Here is a 20,839-nt window from a genome sequence, read left to right on the forward strand (position 1 = left end):
CTTAACTCATTGAACTTTGCTTACCCCCTGTCTGTTTCCCACATCCAGTGCCCCCCATGATTGTCGAGGGCATGACCAGCAATGACATGGTAGTGCGCGAGGGTCAAAATGTCTCGCTGATGTGCAAGGCACGCGGTTACCCCGAACCCTATGTCATGTGGCGTCGCGAGGACGGCGAGGAAATGCTAATTGGCGGGGAGCACGGTAAGCTGGCACTCTGCTCCCAGGCAGCAGCCGGAGAGGTGGGATTAATCTGGTTTCGTTTCGACCTTCTTCTCTTGCAGTGAACGTTGTCGATGGCGAACTGCTGCACATAACGAAAGTGAGTCGTCTCCACATGGCAGCCTATTTGTGTGTGGCCTCCAATGGTGTCCCGCCGTCGATTAGCAAACGCGTCCATCTGCGTGTACAATGTGAGTGAAAATTGTGTTACTATGGTGCTTGGAAATTACAATTTTGAGGGGCTAAAAGAGTTTCGGTTCAATGGCAGATAAAAATGTGACCAGACTGGCAAAAGTCGGGTAATCCATTCCCTTAAAATTGAAAACACGTTCATCTGTGGACCATTTCGAAGGTTCAAAGAGAATTGTTATAATCTCTTTGCATCATGGCTACCTCTGTCATTGGCCACTACATGAGGCGGCAATTTCTTGGCAAATATTGTTCTTGAGGCTGGTACAATCCTTGGCTGGTTAACATCATCATAGATCCCATATGGACACCCAAGCTTTGCAGAGAGGCACCAAAATTTGATTACCGAGATTAACTGTTTGAGACTTATTCAAAATTGTTTCGTTGGATAGAATCACCATCATTTATTGCACTTTTTTTTTTTTGTTGTTCCGTTTAAAAGGAAAAAGACCTCTGGCAATATCCGACTCTGGGGCAAGCCCAAGGTATTAACTATCCGTTTAGCCATTTTAATATTTTGTTATTTTACATTAGTTACAATGAAGTTCCCATAAAAAGCACCAGGATTACTTGTTTTAAACTCACTGATAAATGTTAACAAAACGTTGGGTAACCTTAAAAACGGATGTGCCAAAAATAACGTAAAATCCATTTTGGAATCAACTCTTGTGTAATATTTATGGTCTGTTGAGAGGACGAACGAGCCAACCAACGAAAGGCATTCGAGGATATGGGAGTTAAGCGCGCAGGGAGGGAGCTACGTGTTGTTTAATGCGTAAAATACACAAAACAAGGAGAGGCAGGAGCTGGTTGAAAGAGCTGGTAGGCAGATAGGATTCTTTACTCAACCCCCCAACTCTTCGCATCCCTTTGCAAACTGTTGCCAATGCAGTTTTTGGGGCAATAACCGCAATGCGTCCTCAACATTGGCATACAAAATGGATGGGAAAGGACCTGAAATGGGTTGGGCCTGGCCCATTCTGGGTAAGGGATAGGGGCGGAGTGGGGTGTTTTGGGGTTGCTGTTACCCACGCACTTGGCCGAAAATCGACCAAAAGCTGCAGTCACGTTAAATTAATTTACCTGTGAGAGAGTAATGGACGGAGTTAGAGATGACAGCGTGATAAAGTGTCCTTTGATAATCGTTCAAAATAAGAATCGTTAAATTTGTAGCACTTGTAAGTGCAATGGAAGGAAGTGTCAGTCAATATTTCTCATATATTTAATACGAATTCTTGGACCGTTTAGTGATGGAATCAAACTTTTATCACCTCTAACATTGATTTAGCTAGTGGCGCACTCATTTCACTCTGTTTGCGGCAGTTTTGTTTGTTTGTTTGTCAGCAGGTGTTATTTTGTGCCCCCGTTCGGTGTGTGTTCATTGTGTGTGCATGTGTGTGGCGAAAATGCGTTGCTTTTTGTTGTTGTTACACACACACACACATACGCCTACACATATGGCAACAAAACCTATTTACACACACACTGCCCAGAGCCCAGCATAACAGCAGCTTCGGGTCCACACCAGATCCGCCAGCCCACGATGTCCATAATGTCCCCGCCCATGTTCAAGGCACAATCACATGCTTTCAGGCGCGCTTTTAATGACTGAGTGCATTTTAATCCAAAAACAGTTTGGAAACTCACGTAAATGCAATGCAAAAAATTATCGGCTAAAAGTCGTTGTTGGGTGTGAGTTCCCACAGATACCTGAAAATTTGATGTAAGTGGGAAAACAATAATGAATTCTCGATACTGAATACATTATATATCTTAGATCTCAGTAAAAAAAAACCGGTCGAAAATATAGTTTTGAATTAATTGTTATATAATTTAATATTTAGAAGTGACAAATTCCAATGAGAACTTTAAGTTAGTGTTAGTGAGTTTGATAGCGGATAGGCTAAACGCATTACATACATTTTATTTTGTGAAAATCGCTTAATTGATGTCTACTCTCCTTATATCCTAACAGTTCCACCAATGCTCTCCATACCGAATCAACTTGAAGGCGCCTATTTGGGTCAAGATGTGATCTTGGAGTGCCACACTGAGGCCTATCCCCAGTCAATCAACTATTGGACCACAGAGCGAGGAGATATGATCATATCGGGTAAGATGTTTACTCCATTTTCCATAAATCAGAACATTACTTGCAGCTGTGTCTGCAGACTTCCTTCCTGTGTGTCAGTCATTGTCAAACCGTGCGTTGGCATCCATATGAGAAGGATACAAAAGAAAGCGCAATAAAGGAGCCAAGCACAGAGGACGGGGAAATCCATGGCACTGCCGCTGTTGCGTTTATTATCTGAAAAGCGTTTGTAAATGAGCTTACAATGTAATCAACATGCAGTCCGAGTTGCTACTCGCGGCAGCAGGCAGAAAATTGTCATGTAAAATCGTGGAAAACAAAAAAGAAACTACAGAACATAAAAAAAAGTAACCTGCACCACACTTGCTCCCGGTTTCATTGCGTGGCATGTGCCAGAGTTTCGTACCGACGACGGAATGTACTGAAAGTATATTCAGTCCTTGCAGGAATGCAGCATTTCTGACTAGACAAGGAAGACTTTGAAACACAATCATTGTAGAATGGATTACATTTGACTACAAAGTCAGGGAAAAAGAACTAAGCTTAAGCTTACCTTCAATACAGGGTATCGTCAGGTCTACTATTGAAATTGACATCAGAAATTTTTATTAAGCACTTTTTTTGCTGTTGTTTCTCTTTCATTGTTTTACATTCGAGTTGGTCGCTGTGAAATTCGTTACTCGTACGCAGCGTGTGACAGGAAAGCTTAACAAAAAAGAGAAACCCAAGCAAAGAGAAAAATATGAAAAACAAAAAAAGAATCGTGTAAATATACCCAGAGACATTCTGACATTGATTGCGAGCTTTTAAAGTGAATCGTCTTTATTGAATGAGGTTTTTACACTCTGCTTGATGGTCAAAAGGTCACTTTGTAGGGATAAGTATGAATCGAGTTAAGTGTTGATGAAACCCCAAGTCTGCTTTAAAGTTAAGCTAAGTTTTAAATCTTTAAACTTACAATTGGATTCATAAAACGTGCCAATATTCATAATGGCTCCTACTCAATATCATAGCTTAAGGTGTTGGTTCATTCACCTCACTAAATGCAATATGCAGACTGTTCGAAATTTGTTCCATGTTATCGATATAGATTAGGTGGCAGAATGGTCGTCAACTTTATGGCCCACCCTCGTTTGGACAACGTTCTCGAACAAGAATTATGAAACCATATTTTGTGGTTTTGTTGCTATCCCTTTGAATGCTGTCGTATTAAATTTGATATTTGAAATGGAATAATTGGCAATTGATTGAATTAGCAGCAAAACTATTGGCATGTGCATTTCAACACAATGTTTTTAATTAACCTCAGAGCAATGCGAACAGGCAAATTGAATATTATCTAAAATCGAAATAATCAAAAATAATAACTAACAATTGTGACAAAGTGAAAATAAAATAAATATGCATTCCCTGCGACTACATCGGATTGCCGAAATGTACCGAAATGGGCAAAATATATTATTTTGTTGCGGAAATTAGTTTAACATAATCACAGAGCAACGGGCAGGCAGGCGGCAAATGTCGACTATAATCTCCGACCGAAATTGAAGCGGAAAATAATTACCATTGAGTGTGTATTTGTTTCTGTGTGTCGCCCCTTAACACTCGTCGTTCGAATGGATGTTAAATGAGCCTGAAAAAGCATAGCCTACCATTTGGGGCAACATCCCGCTTAAAGAGGATTTGGGCCAAAACTAAACATAACTCCTGGCATGACTCATTTAAACTATATATAGAGAAGCATTTCGGTTGGAGTGACATTTCTTTTTTATGCTTAAATGGCATATTGTTTGTTCGATAAGAATGGAATATATGGAGTATGTATGTATGTGGGGGGCCCTCACACGACTCACGTGTGCCAAATTATGGCCACAACCAAATGACATTTCATATGCACACACGCACAGGACAACAAGGCTAAAGCTCAGCCGGCTCTGGCAGACAAGACAAATAAAAATGCGCACCGAACTGAGATAGCAGGCGACCCCATGGTGATGTATGGCCAACAGACACCAAAACTTTTTGGGGTAATAAATTTTAAGCGCATTTCACATAAATAGAGTTGGAGATAGAACAGACTACTCTAGGTGACACACTCCAGGAGGCGAATGGCTCTAAAATTATTATGTTTTAGTAGTAGTGCAAATAATAGAACGTATCCATTATGGGACAACGAAAACATTACCTCCCTCCCTCCCATTAGAAGGTTTCTGGAGTGTTCATGCGAAAAGTTTCGCCGAATTCAATGGTTTCAAAGGTTTGGAGTTTCCAAAGAAAACATTTCGACCTACCCTCGATAAACGGCTTCCAGCACCTGACATAGATCACATAGCTATGCATTTGGTGGAGCAATGCCACACTAAAAAGAAAAGTCCAAAGATCCAATGAGAAACTTCCTTTGTTTTTTTCTTTTTTATATGACCGAGTATTAAAAGTATAAAGTTCTTTTGCCTGCAGACCCAAATCGTTCGGCTGATGGTTATATGAGTAAAATTATATATTTGCGTGCCAGGCAGATGGATAGATGGGGAGACCAAAAAGTATCACAATAGGTGACTGACTATAAAAAGAAGCCTGGCACGTTATATGGCAAGTTGTTGGTTTCTTGTTCTTTTTTTCCTTTGGCTTTCGTTTCGGATAGAACAGAAAGAAAGAAAAACTAAAGACATTTGTCAAACTATAAGGGACAACATGACGTATGAGTAACATGCGATATTGCCTTACAATGCGCCAAACAATCAAAGTGAAATTAAGTTTATATATTTAATGCCCTACGACCCAGCAAACACAACACAACACAAAACAAAAAAATGAAAAGAAAAACGTAGGCAATACAAAAACGAAACGAAATTAAAGCCAGAACAAAAGTTTTTCTTTTAGATTTTCACTGATTAATGAGAAAAGTTTTAGTTAGCGTACGTAGCGTCCGTAGACTCGGATGAAATTCTCCCTGCCGCAGTTTTAATTACACACATATACATAGTGGAAGGAAAGCCGTGGATCTGCCCGGGGAAGGGGAGGGGCCCGTAATTAGTTGAAGTCGCCATTGAAAGCGTGTTTTGGTTCATTGCACAGTAGCAACGTTGCAGGTGACATTAATTAATTGATTTTTTGATTTTTTTTTTCTGTTTTCCTGCTACTTACTACAGCGAAAGTTGTCAAGTCAGACGGCTTGCTCGCCAGCCGAATGGCTGTCATTGTAAATTATGGCAAACAAATTGTTAAAGCCTCATCGATAATTTAAACTCTCTCTCTCCCATTGCAGACACTTCGCGGGCTGGCGATAAATACGAGACCACATCAACCGTCAGCGGTTACACAAAATACATGAAGTTAAAAATACGCTCGGTCGGACCAAACGATTTTGGCACCTATCGCTGTGTGGCAAAAAACTCACTGGGCGAAACCGATGGCAACATCAAACTGGACGGTAAGTGCCTCCTCTTTTATTCATTGCAATTTATTCGCTTTATTTTTTACATTGTAATTCGTTTAACCAGCCGAACGCAACTGTGCAACACGTTGAAACAGATAAGCAGAGGCCAAAAGAATATATTAAAAACATTCTGGCTGTAATTATTGCACGTTAAATGTCGAGAAGAAGCCAATTTGCCGTGTCTCATTTTACCATGCTCGTTATTTTAATCATAATTACGTCAATTTGATAGAAGTAATTACTTAACATATTGTTAAATTTTAAACATATAAAACCTTTAAACGATTAGATTTAAATTATCATAAAATCTCCCAAAAATCGTTTTAAAATTTAAGCTTAATCTGTAAGAAGGTTAAAATTCTTCCATTACGAATTCAATTCGGATTTTTTTTTTTTTTTTTTTTGTATCTTTCAGAAATGCCCACACCAACGACTGCGATTATATCTGAAATGGCCATGCTGAATCGAAGTTATGGTAAGCCAAGACACAAGTGAAACAGTTCGCTCAAAAAATTAGATTGAAAAGTATCTATCACTCAACCACATTAGCTTTGTATCTGCAAATAGAATGTTTAACACAATTGCTTTATGCAATAATGACTTTTTATTTAATGCACTGCAAAGCACAAAATCGAGTCAGCTCTAAAACATTTATTCATCAACTCATTCATCTGAAAAAACTCATTAAAGCTCAAATTAGTTAAAACATATTTTTTTTGTGAAACATTTCACTAGGGCATTTAGCATTTCAGATTTAAATATATGTACATATGTACATTTATTTAAAAAGAAATTTAATTAGGACCACATGGGCGAATAACAAGAATAATTTAATTAATTTGAATTGACAAAAAGTGGACTGGAATTCCAATTATCCGGATAGGTTGTGGTCAGCCCTTTAGAGAGGATTTCCAAAGAGCTGCATACAAAACGAAGAAAGAGTATAAAATAAATCAAATTGATTTACAAATTATATAAATTATAAATGTAGAAAGTCGCCAAGTATGTTAATTTGAATATTAAGTCGTGTTTTCTAATATTTCTTACGAATCGGTTGTCTAGAAGGCCGTTTTATCGACTTATGCCATAAAAGTCTGATGGCGTCTTACTCAAACATTGAAATTCTGCAGCGAATAAGCCAGTGTAACTCAGTCATCTACAGAGATCTTAACATTCCGTCCATTAGGTGCGAGATCAAGAGGTATGGCAATCGGTACCATACCAGCCTAGAAACCGATGATAATGCACTAGAAAAGAAGTCACTCACTTGACCTGCCATTTAGACCAGAGGAGAACTGATGACTCCACCCCCGTTTCATAATTTCCTTTGACAATGTTGTCCTTTTAAGATAAAAAATGAAGTTTATACTCAAAGTTGATTGTGTAAAAGTAAGACTCAATTTTGAATTTGGTTAAGGAACAAGCATAGGAGTCCGAAATTTATTTTTCAACTGACGATGAACGATTTTGACATAAGCAAGTGAACGATGATTAATTAGTTTTTACTCTCTCAAACCTTTAACAAATCAGCTCACATAAATTTCTGCATTATTCCTGCTTTCATTTTGTCCACTTGAACTTATCCTTCCGACCAATTTTATTCTTAGTACCAAATCCATTCCATCAATCGCATTAAAAAAGTGTTATAAAGATACATATTCAGACCAAAAGTGGATAGAATCCGCCATTACGAAGAAACAGTCTATTCCCCTCACTCCGCATCAATCCTCACCATTTCACTTAGCTTTATCAAAACCTTCGCCTTGCATGCAATTTCTGTGTTCATTTTATTTTCCTCCCCCGTGCTGTCCACTCTATTTTATTTTTGTATGGCTATTAAATGCAAATAAATGCAAAAATGAAAAAAATAAAACATTAAATAAAGAAAATACCTTTAGCATACAATTACCGTTAATATTTTCATATGGTTTTGTTCTCTGTTCTTTTATTTTCTTTTCAAAAACAAAATTCAAAACAAAAACCTTTTCCTCCCTTTTGAACATTTCTTTCATGTTTTGCCCGTCCTCTACTCCAAAAACAACTACAACAACAACAACAACAAATCGCCATTATTCATGGCTTCCCCCAACACCCGAAACTCTCAACTCTCGACATCTCCTTGACTGACGCTTGCTGCATAAAATTAAACTCGAAAAAAAAAAACACCCACAAAAACAAAATGCCAAACAACTAAAACAAAAAACCGAAAACACAAAAAACGAACTTGAAAAAAAGATGGGAAGAGACGTCATAGAAATAAATTTGACTCGGCTAACGCTTTGCCCGATTATGGGGTTGAGGAGTGGCGTGATGGTGCCCAAGGTAAGTACACAGCGTCTTCATTCGCCCCTTCCACCATACCCTCATCGCCGTCATTCCTTCACTACCCTGTCTCACCATTTAGTTCTCCAATCGTTGGCGTTTTATGGCCAGTCTCTGGAACCTGGAACCTGCACCGGGCACTTTTTCATCATCATAATTTGCACAAACGTCATCGCTTCTCCCACTCGCTCTCTCGCTCTCGCTCACACCATTTGTCTGTCTCTATCTGTTCGTGTTGCATTTTCCTTTCATCCATTTTATATTTACAAATTTCAAGTACCAACTCGTCGGCAGAGTCGTCGTTTCAGAGTGTATACTGAGTATTTTGCAGCGTTTTTGTGTTTTTAGCACAAAACGTTCAAAATTAATTAAATTTCCCTCATTTGGCTAAAATGACGTTTGCAGCTTGAAGCTAGCTGCCTTCCGTTTCCGTTGTTGGCCATTCAGATGCTTTTCTATCGCATCCATGGAGGGCCCTTAGCACAGAAAGCACAATAGACAAACAGAAGAAGCCAATAAATCACATTTCAGATGAGCAAACAGTTTCAATCACAGAAACAAATCGTAGTAAAACTTGTTATTTGGCTTAAGAAAACAGCAGTCAGGAGAAACAGATCTAAGTCAACTTAAATTTTTGATGATTTTTCTAAACATAGTTGAAATTGATTCGAAAATTGCGACCACAAAATGCTTTCGATCAAATGTTACAGAATCGCAGCTAATGCGCATTTGTTTAAAGCCATAAGCTCCTAATGACTTCATTTTTTGGCTATAACACTTTCGGTAAAGGTTTGGATTTGAGGTAGCATGGAAATCTACGTGTCAGCTCGGTTGCATTAATTAATTAAACCTTTTTGCAAGGGTGTAACAATATACTTATGTGTGTAAAATCTTTTATTAAAAATAATGTGTCCTTTTCTTGGTTTAACACCTCAGACCTTATGCATAAGTATATAAGATACTAACATTATGATCTAGACTTGGGTAAAAGCAGCTTATCGAGGTGAACTAACTCACTCATTCTTTTTTCCGTAGTGAGCCAACTCACTCGTTTGGCTCACTGGCTCACTTGCTGATAGCTCATGACCCGATAGTAAAATACGTTACATTTTAAGCCATTTAAAAATATTACATATTTAAAAATTTTTTTTTCTTTGAACTAGCAGAACAAACTCTTAATTAAAAATATATTTTTTAGCTCCCTTCATTGGGAATTTAATAAAATTATAAGATAAAATATAACAGAAAATTAAAAACAAAGTAAACATTCTTTGAGATCCATTCATTGAACGCAAAATGAGCCATAAGAGTGAGTGAGCAAAACTGAGCTAGTTAGCAAAACTGAACTACTGAGTCAAAATGAGCTAGTGAGCCAAAGTGAGCCATATTGAAGGACCCAGCTCAGTGGCTCAGTTCATTGAGCCATTGATTTTGGCTCACTCACTCATGAGCTACCCAAGCCTACTAAGATGATAACAAATTTGCAAAAAAAAAAAAAAAACAGTACATATTTTTTGTTTAATACCAAGTATTTATTGGAAAACTCTGTTTTGCATTACTTGAAAAATTGGCATGACTAACGTTCCAATTGGAAATTCAAAATTCCAAGTCAAAAACATTAAGTAAAGACAGAATTTTTGAAAATTGATTAAGATTTGGCAAAACTATAGTTTTGTAAAGGGAACAGATTTTGAGTTCGACATTTCTTTGTCAATATTCAAATCACCCATTTAGCTCATGTAAATAAATGAAACATGAATTGAGATCTCAGTGATCAAACAACTCATTAACCCCATTTCATACATTTTCATACGATTGTATGGAATGGTTAGTCGATTAATTTATAATAATTGAAATGACTATAGAAAAGAGAAAATGCTTTATTCGTGGCGGACTTTTGGTTACAGTTAATACATATATTTTATTCTTAAGAATATAAAAACTGATCAGGGACCTCATAAAACAATAAAGTTATACTGAACAAGTGAGGCAAGTGAACAAGAGTTTAAAGGAAGCCGGTTGACTTGTTCATCAAAACGACACGTTCTATTTTAAGTCGAACTTGAATAAAACGATTCCAGTTGGAACAGAAAACCAGAGGGCCGGGGATAGCTTCGACCGCGTCAAAGTTGGAATACCCTTGCAAGCTTTTTGTTACTCTTTCCTCACCTGTAGTCGTCAAACTGGAAAATCATTATGTCTAAAAAGGCTAATGTTTGTGAAAGATTGACCTACAATCTTAGCGTAGGAAACAACGAAGATATTGATCATAGTCACTGTTTTCCTATAGTCACCCAATCTCAATTTAGCACAGTCATTTATGCTTGTAATAAAATTACCAATATTTCACGACAAAAGCTCAGAAAATAATGGAGCTATATGATATAGTGCTCCGGCTGAATCCGAGATATACAAACTGTGTAGTATATATGTATGTACAAGCCCACATATAACATCAACTCTGTAGCTCTAACAGTCTTAGAGGAGTTTGCGTTGATCCGGAAGGACGGGCGGACAGACAGATAGACGTGGCTTTTAGAGCTCGTCTCATCGTGCTGATCATGAACATATGTATATACTTTATACCCCTTTTGAAAGGGTATAAAAAGCGTACTATTAAATAAATAAGAAAGTGTTTTTTTACTGCAAATAAAATACCTTTTGGTTCTGCCTTTGGTTTCCAAATTAAATAGAATAATGTTTTGCTAAAATCGTTTAAGTCCCTAAAGTTTCTGTGTTAATGAAAATTTGTTCAATGCAAATGAATTTAACAATAGTTTGCATTTTCCATATCAAAGCGCCATAACAAATTCGAACATCAAACCACAAACCGTTGGGCAAAAAACCCACGAAATGCCAGACCATAACAAGGAGAAATAGAAGAAAAATCCGTAAAAATATCTAACAAATTTATTTGTATTTTATTTTATTTTATTGCAATTTCAATTCGAATTCATGTTAGATATTTGAACCGAAGCGTTTGTCATGTTTGTGGCTTCTTTACCATGTGAGTGTGGGTGTGTTTATATGTACATATGTGTGTGTGTGTGTGGCACTGATCCCTTCCATATACCATCTCCCTGCAACATTTTCCTTTTTTTCCTTTTGCTCTTCTCCTAACCCTTCTTCCCGGCGTCAGTCAAATAAATTTGCCAGCAATAAAAATGCCATCAAATGACAAAATGCAACAATGGCAACATGAGGAACAAGAGCAACAACAACAACAAAGTGATTGACACTGACATTCGACAGATGTTAGCCGGGGAACGGGTGGATCGGTGTGGGTGTGGTTGGCGGACATTTTTATTGACTGTCAAATTTTGGCGGCTAAATGTTATACCGGATTTTGTGGTAAATTAGTTGCCAAAACACAAACAAATTAGCCAATCGTATTGTTGTTGCTGTTGCCGACATTTAATCCTTATTGAATTACAAGGCCAACAAACACGAAAAACAAAAATATGCATTTATCTCTCTTTTTTATGCATTTTTTTTTTGGTTTTCGTTTTTATTGCATTTAAAATGCAATTATTTAAGGCACGCGTCCGTAAAATGCCGTTCAACCGACTGCACTAATGAACTGAAGCCAAAAAATGTTCAATGAATCAAGGGGGTAGGCCCTGAAGGGGGCTCGCACAACAGAATGGACGTGGTGGTGGCACAGTGAGCAGGAGGCGCGGGGGGAGGCGACGGAGCTCTGAAAGCAGTCGTGCATTGCAAGTGCCTTAAAATGAAGAGAAAATGAACGGGAATGTAGTAGAGTGAGTAAGGAGGGGGGTATAAAGAAGGGCTAAGAGACACAGAGAGGGAGTAAGGGTGACGGAGGAGACGAAAAACAGATAAAATACTTGTTCATTGTTGGGGGAAAGTTGGGCGGCCAGGAGCAGCTCAAGGAGCTGCCTAGGTTGGGGGCCATTGACTTTATTGATTCAACATTTGGAGTTTGAAGTTTCAAGTTGGAGAAGCCAGGCAAAGTCCTGAATTTCAATGAAGATGCAAAAGAAAAACGAATAAAGAAGAAAAAAATACTTAAAAGAAAAAAAAATAATGAAAACTAAAGAAATATGCAAGTGGAAACGAAATTCATGGAAAACCGAGCAGCGAAATAAATTTATAGGCAAGTATATATAGTCATCTGATGGTACAGAATGACTCGCCAATTCAATTCTGAACCATCCACTCAACATGAGGAACAAATTTTGGACACGAACGTGTGTCTCTAGAAACTCGATGCGAATAGTTTTTTTGAACCTTTATTCCTATAGTCATTTATTATCATTTAGTTTCCTTTACAACTTGCGCCAAGTGAAGTTTTCCAATATACAACTTGTAATACTCGAAAAACAAATTATAGTGTACATAGCCCCTCTACCATTTAACATATTCCCATGCCCTCCGGAGAGTAAATGATATTATAGAAACAGAACTTATTTGGAATGTGGATTTAATGAGTACCAAATAGCAATTATCCACATAGATATAAAAAACACTTTGCTAGAAAAACACAAAATCTTAAATGATGAGCCCAATTATTTTGACGACTCATTTTATTTGCACTTCAATTTTTTTTTTAAAGCAAATCTTTAAATATCGATTTTGCCACGCTTTGCTCGACAAAAACAAAAAAAGGTAAAGTTTACGGGGGAACATTTTTCGTATTCACAAAACAAAGGAAAGCCATTTCCATTTAAAAAAGTGAAAACCTAACAACTCAACAAAACTCAAACCAACAATTTCGAATGCATTTTGATTGATTGTCGATTGGCAGTTTTGACGTTGATTTCTCAACGGTCGCAGCTTATAAATAAAATATCAAAATCGAGAATGAAAATAATAAAAAAGAAAAGCAGGAGCGAAAAAGCCAAAAAGGCCGACAAAACGAAAACAAAGAAAACCCGAAATAACAAAAGAGCCAAAAGGGAAATATTTATTGCTTGACATCAAATGAAATATGCCATCAAAAATTGTCTGAATGTCGTAGCCGTCGCGTCGCTCTGACACCTCTTCAATATGCCCTCAATGAAGCGTAAATATGCGGGCATATTGGCAAACAAATGGGACTTTTCCTCTCCATATTTATCCCCATGTCTCTCTCTTTCTCGTTCGCTCCCTTTAAATCTGTCCTTATCCTTATCTTTGTTGATTTTTTGGTTTACTGATGCGTAACGTTTATGCCTTTGACATCAATCAAATAGAAATGACTATGTGAATTTCCACACCAGAGTAGGCGGAGTAAAGCAAACAATCCGGAGAAACGTATCAAGGATATACTCTTTATATACTTGTAGTTACTCAAAGTTTATTTAAAGTAGTCGCCTCCCTGAATCTGTAACTGCGCTCTTTAATATGGATTGAATTTCATTCCAGCTGATCAACTTAATGTAACCCTGTAACGAATAGCAACATCGAAATTTTGTTTAACTAAATTTTGTATTCTCAAAGGTAAATAAATGGTGAAATGACAAAACTAAATAGAAATATATTTTATGTTTCTAAAAAGTTGAATAAAGAAATAAAAGAGTTTTAATTCAGATGGCTTACTCTTCATCCAAGGATGAGGCTCTATTCGAGCCAAAGCCACACGACCTGTGTGTGCTTCCATTCTTTTAACTACCCACAAATGACCTCGATTGAAAAGCATCTATCACTTTATATTTATGACTTTGTCTATAGTAAACAGTCATCTAACTGGCCAGACAGATTCGGAATAAACTTGGGGAAGCCCCCACACAGCAGCAAAAACAATCAATTCCCCCAACAAACCCAACAGTAAAATCAACGCATTGCGCTCCCTTAAAGCCCACTTTGTTGTTATTTATGAGCGTTGCCTGATGAAAAGTCAAATGCCAAAAGATTAAAAGCAGATAAAATATATTTAATAGCTCTACCCCAAACTAGGGGCAAACACCCAAAAGTGTTACAGTGGTGTGAAAGCTTTTGAAAATTTAGAAATGACGCAAAATGGCATAACAGTTTTTGGTATTTTGTCTAATAATTATTAGGTTCTAATCGATTCGATTTATGTTTATCCTTTTAGGAATACGAACTGATTTCGTAAAACACTTTCGATAAACTGACGCAATTAGATCTTTAACCCTTTACATATTTAGTTTAAGCATAAATTGCAGTTTTCTCGCATAAACAACCACTCTAACATATCGTATATATATATTTTAACTATAGCGTATATATCAAACATTGACATGCGGTCAACAAAGTGCGTTCAATGACGTGCATAAAAGTCCCACAAAAATAACAGAAAGAGCCACAGCTGCTCCTGCAGCAAGTTGCCAGTATATATATATATGTATATATAAGTATATATATTTTCTGCCACAACAAGTCCAGGCAAGGCACTCAATCAGCCAGAGACAGAATGGAGCATGGGAGCGAAGGGACATTGACTCGACGCTGTGCGGTGAAATATTGTCAAGTAATCGCTGTTCGAATGTTCCTACAATTGTGGGACGATATAAAGACACACAGTCCATGACAATGCAAAAAAGAAGGAGTACAAAGAACGACAACATGCATTGAATGTGGCGCTAACAAGTGAGAAGTTGACCAAGACGATGGACGGTTATATTTATTAGGCTTAAGAATAAGTATTTTTATGGTTAGGCAAGGTATTGCACGGAAACTAACAAACTGGATTAGAGAACCGAGACTTTTGCTAAACTCAACCCCGGCTAATGACTTTCTTCGATTCTAACTAACCACTGACTTCTCAACAATCCTTAACCATAGCCAAATGTCAATGGCCCAAAACGAATAACCACAATAGCAAAATCAATAAATTAACAAGGAAAATACACACACTAGCCATACATACACACACACGCACACCAAGAACGAACTATTAAATGCACAGCATACTTTCCAGAGCAATTTTCTTTTATGCTCCCCTCGTACTATTCTCCGCCTCATCATTTTCCCGCCTCCTCTCATGATGATGTATCCGATGGCATTTTGGTTTTGTGCAGAACGCACGAAAATAAATGAAAATATAAACCCGACTAACCAAAAAACTGATTACTACAGATAGTCTATCTCTGTCTCTCATACACACACTCCCTCATTCTCTGTCTCGTTCGCTCTGCTTCTTTTTTCTCACTCTCTCCCACTCTTTTTCTGATTGTATGTTTTGCAGGCAACCATGCTGGCGGCAACAATGGCGATAACAATCAAACGCCCGTGCGTAATCCGCCCGGAGCATTTCACAATTCTGCTGGCTCACTGGCGCAGCATAATCTACTTGGTAAAATAATGCGCGGCATTAAAACGCAATCATTTGGGATTTTCAAACGTTTATCGAGTTATTTGCCAGCGACAGCGACAGCATCGGCATCAGCTTCAGCTTCAGTGGCAGCTTCAATGGTGGAGGCAGAGTCGAGTCCGCAGCGGTGGCGTATGAGTAATATGAAAAACCAGGCATATTTACCGGAGCAGGCACTCTCAATAGGCAATGTTGCCAATGAACAGAGCGACCTATGGGCGTGGCACCAATTGCCCATATTTCACATGCCGCACACACGATGGCCATGGTGTTGCTGTCCCATTGTCGTCGCATCAACGCATTCCAAATGCCAATGGCAATGGCCCACACTCATTTGCATAGTAATATTAGCTGGCATTTTGTTGCTGTTGCTGCTGCTGCTGCATTTTATCGCCGGCCAAATCACATTTTCTATTAGCACGGCGCATAGGCAACATTTAATGTTAACATTTTGGGACCCAGCCAGTAGGCATTCCCTTCAACAGTTTTCAAGATGAAATCAAATAATTGCAAAAAACTCATTTAGGGCACAACAGCAGCAGCAGCAGCAGCAACAACAACAGCTACAACTCGATGGAAAACGAAATCAAACCAAGGCAAAGTAAAAGTAAAGTAAGGATGGAGACTGTGGAAAGACGCAAGTGTAAGGGCCGGCGCAGGATATAGTAAGTACTATACATACACAGAGTTCTTAGACAGATAGAAATGTTTGTTTATTTTGGAAAGTAAAATGAAAGTAATGTTGGCTCTTTAAGAATTAAACCTGAATGGAGACTGGCAAATCACGGGCATTGGAATGGGTTAGAAATTAAATCAAAGCAGTTTGCAAATCCACTTAATAAATTTTCTATATTTTATTAACTTTTTCAGAAGCTAAGAACAATGCAAAGTAAAATTCAAATCAATCAAAACTCCTGCATCCCAAATGTCTTTAACAGGCAGTAAGAAGCGTTTCCGACCCTTTATCCGTCCGTCCGTCTCTACAAACACTTTAATCTATCTATATGCACCATCCATATATTATGTGGTGCTCTTACAGTCTGTGCTTAGAACGAGTTTATATAGCAGAACGGTTGGCAGCAGAAGAGCCCGTAAAGAGTAGGCTTTTTTACTAAACAGAGCTTCCTCCAGACGATCGATCAGTTAGAAATTAGAAACAGTTTCAAGATAAAACCTTTAAAATATTTGAGTCGCTAGACGCTTGGCATGATTTGTGCTAGTTTCGATTATTTATTCGAGTGTCTATTTTAAAGATGTTGGTGCCAACTTAGAACGTAATTCTAGCTAGAGAAAGTCTTCTCTACAGCCCTTAGATTGGACGATAGGACTTTCGTCGTGGGTATTTTCCATAGTTTTGAATTCATTCATTCATTGTAAGCATTCATTTAATTCTTTTCAGAACTTGATAGTTTATATACTCAAACAGAGTCCCATTTCAATGCCAAATTGCCAATAGCTGATTGATTGAAAAAAGTTTTCAACGTAAATTGAAAGTGGATGTGTGCTTGCTCATTGTACAATTAATTTCGAAATCAATAAATATGCATATAGGATTTTGAGTGTATCTGGTACGAATATAAAAATGTTTTCCATGTACATGAATTTCATGAAATACATACATATGCATGACATCATGTAAAAAGAAAAAAAAAGAGAAATATCTGAAAGATAAACTAGCCAAGTATCTATAATATGACCATGATGATGATGATGATGGTGGTGACATATGTGTGTTTGTCATAGTCAGATATATACATAGATACATATGCCTAATTAAATGGAAGTAAATTAATTATAGTTCACAAAAGACAACAACAAAAACTGTTAATCAAATTTGCATTTAGATAAAAGTATTCGTACATACAAACAAACACACATACATAGCGAATTTACATAGTAAATTTAGCAAATAAACAGAGAGAATAACCAAAAACCCAAAAAGAGATAGCAATTAGTGTTAAATTTAGTCACTGACATTAGTTAGTAATACGGTTGATGGTAAGCACAAAGGAGAACGAGATATTTGATTGTTTAATTATTGTTTTACATACAAATTATATTGTTATTGCATAATTTATTTGAGTTCAATCGCATTTAATTGGCTTAACTATGAGCAACTGTTTCTGTCTACAAAAACAAAAACAAAAAACAAGCAGATTAATTTCTAATTTTCTATCAAACGATGTAAATACAACAATAACAACAAAAACATACAAACATAAACGGTCTTTTATTAAATAAACATGTCACCTTTTTATGCTGTAAATATTATGAAACAACAAAATCATTTCACTTTTTGTATAAACTTATAAAAAAGAAAAACAAATCCGATTTCATTATGTATGCGGTAGCCTATTAAAAATAAGTGCATCAGATTAATTAAGAAAAAGAAAAAAAAATAGAGGAAAAATTAAAGGATATGCTTTAATTTAATGTATATACAAGCAAAAGCATCACAGTAAAGTCGTATAAAAGGTTATGAAATGTATGTTAAAGTGTTGAATAAATCAAATATATATAGAAAATATTTACCATTAAGCAGCATTGCAACAGGAAAATCACAAAAACGAAGCAAAATTAAATATAAAACAAAATTTAAATGGAAAACTGTTGGGTATTAAGCATAATGACAAAAAATACTTAAGCTATACTTAGATCCTTAAGAGGCAAAAGCGTAAAGAAGCTCATACATAACTATATATAGGCAGTTATTATATCGTACATACAGAAATATGTATATGTTGTATGTATATACATACACGTATGTATGTATCTATCAATGTGAATAAGTTTGTGTGTGCATATCTATGTGACATATTTGTATGTATGCATCAAATAAAACGAAAACAACAGCAAAAACTGTGCAAAAACAACTAAATTGCTTACAATTACTACAATCAAATACCGGAAGGGGCGGGCGGTGTGGGTTGGAGTGTGTTCTTTTGAAGGACATTTGCCATATGTGAACAATGGCAAATAAAAGCATACTGAAACAATTTTGCAAGTATCGCCAGAAACAAAACTTAAAAAAAAAACAATCATCAAGCAGAAAAATGAAACAAAACACAACTGGCCTCCGTCGAAAACCCAGGAGCTGATTCCCTTCCAAATTAAGGCAAGTAGTTGACGTTATCATAAGGGAAAAATAAAACTAAGCGGAAAAAATAAAGTGTCGACTCGTTCACTTTTAAAAAAACCTCGTTTCGAAAGAAACCGATATTCGGTCGGCTCTGTCTAAAAAGTTCTCTAGATCAAATATGTCAAAGGTTTAAGTCTCTGGTTTTTAGGAAATTTAAGTGACTTTTTTTATAAATTATTTTATTAAGTAACAGCTTTAACCCTTTGAATCTGCTCCTGTTAAGGACGTTGGGAAAAATTGAAGAAAAATGAGAGTAGAAACTTGCAAGTGCCAGCAGCTGTAGTCTCATCCGTAGACTTTGCTTAAAACCAGGCCAAACAGATTTTCAGCCACTTCTCTTGTTCTTTTCTTTTTCATTCTCTTGCCTGGCGTGTCTTTCTGTCTCTCTCAATGGGCTTGAATGTAGTTTAAAATATATGTATGTTGTTGTTGTTGTTGGCTGCACTTTTTACACAATTTTCCTCACAGTTCTGTTAAAATTGTTGCGGCTGCCATTGAAATGTTGTCGTGTGGAAGTGAGCATATTTTCCAAGCAATTAGTGGTAGAAAGGCGTATGCCAAAATGGACAGCGTCGACGTTGGCATCGCTGTTCCTGGTTTGGTTAACTGAGATACAAAAATATACATATATAGATACACACTCACACACACAACCAGATGCATGCATGAGTTTCTGCATCCGTAAAGTGTGTGGGCAATTGTGGCCAACAGTGCGTATGAGCAATATTATTGGTTTCCACCATCATATATTGATAATTGATTGAGTTTATATAGCTACATTACTTTATTGTCCACAATTGGTGAGTTGTGGATGGTGGGCGTTTACTCTATGTCCATGATTAAAAAAGACGTTGAGCATCAGTTATCTAAAAGCTATAATTGGCCTTTAAGCATAGTATTTGAAAAAAAGAGTACTTGTAATATCAACTATGCCAAAAGGGTTAAGGTAAGTTTAAGTTAATTGTTTTTGTTGAAAGTATTTCCATATGCTACTACAAAAATCTTTGGCATTTGTTATACATAGGTATATACATATTGACTCGTTGGGACAGCACTTAATTGCAAAAATTCAAATTTTATCAAACAATCCTAGGCAGCCATTAATTCTTTACAACCTTTTTAGATGCAATTCGAACTATTTATAGCGATGAAGATATGGTATGCTCATTGCAAGGATGAGGACGTTAGAATTTGCAACCTGCCAAAGAAAATTGTTGTGTGTCCTTTGCACTTTGCACTGAAAACTTATCAAATCGACGAAGTTATGCAACAGAAAACCAACATCATTAAAAAATTATGAAGGTATTTATTATCAAGTGACTTATTTGGTTTTAAATCTACAAAGCAGGTAAAGTGAAAGAAGGTGTACACCTTCATGTCTTATAAATTTTGAATGGTGAATAACAAGAATTAGCAGAAAATCTTCAAAACATTTCCACTTAAAATTGAACCAGCTGGACCATATCAAAGTATGAGATATCCTTGGGTATCTAACAACAACGTCAAAAGGTAAAAGCGTTCGTCTAGGTCTCATCATCCTTTCACAATCATTCCGCTGAACCACACTCCACAATGCTGTTGCGTATGCAAGTGGAAAATTCAATTTGTAAAAGTGCATAAAAGTAGCACCAGACCATGGAGAGATGATGCCACGTGTGAGTTTACTTTCTACACGCTCTTCATGTTTGTTGTTAAACAAAAGCGTTAGTGGCCCCCCCGGCGTCACCCGACCCCAACCGACCACACCACAAGGCTCGCCAACATCTGTGAAGTCCTACCCATTGAGTCACAGTCATATGAAGAAATGTTTACATATGCTGCAATAACAAAAGCCGAGTTGCAAGTGGCATAAACGTAAACGCAGCGCCAACATTGTAATTAAATCTGCGTCAACACAAATGAAGAATGCCAGTGAAAGACAAGAGGGACGGGAAATGGCAGATGCCTGTGGAGGTGGGGGGCAAGTGGAATGCCGACGACATTTTTGTTTGCCATATGGCTGTGTTCTTGTGCCTCTGGTTTTGCATTGTACAGATGTCTGGCAGGAAAGTGGCAACGACTTGCCTTTTGGCTTGCTCTCCCAGCTGCCAAGGTAAATAGCGAAAGTTGGAGCACTTAAAGTTGTACCTTAAGCCATTAGGACTACTCGTTCAACGATATAAA

At 37.1% G+C, this 20,839-nt stretch overlaps 1 protein-coding gene across 3 annotated transcripts in view; it reads left to right on the top strand.

Annotated features, from left to right (window-relative positions):
- DIP-kappa (Dpr-interacting protein kappa) overlaps positions 1 to 16,852 on the top strand; it is a 58,469-nt gene extending 41,617 nt beyond the window's left edge. The window contains exons 7-13 of one of the 3 annotated variants that reach the window (XM_068286531.1): positions 49 to 204; positions 285 to 413; positions 2,387 to 2,524; positions 5,769 to 5,933; positions 6,355 to 6,414; positions 8,175 to 8,261; positions 15,412 to 16,852. In XM_068286531.1, coding sequence (XP_068142632.1) covers positions 49 to 204; positions 285 to 413; positions 2,387 to 2,524; positions 5,769 to 5,933; positions 6,355 to 6,414; positions 8,175 to 8,261; positions 15,412 to 16,034 — 1,358 coding nt within the window. In that variant the 3' untranslated portion in view covers positions 16,035 to 16,852. The remainder of the gene's footprint in view (positions 1 to 48; positions 205 to 284; positions 414 to 2,386; positions 2,525 to 5,768; positions 5,934 to 6,354; positions 6,415 to 8,174; positions 8,262 to 15,411) is intronic. The other 2 variants (XM_068286521.1, XM_068286540.1) reach the window with 2 other exon arrangements.
- The last annotated feature ends 3,987 nt before the right edge of the window (positions 16,853 to 20,839 follow it).

Source organism: Drosophila tropicalis, unplaced genomic scaffold (genome assembly GCF_018151085.1).
Source record: "Drosophila tropicalis isolate 14030-0801.00 unplaced genomic scaffold, ASM1815108v1 contig_1116, whole genome shotgun sequence".
Lineage (NCBI taxonomy): Eukaryota > Metazoa > Arthropoda > Insecta > Diptera > Drosophilidae > Drosophila > Drosophila tropicalis.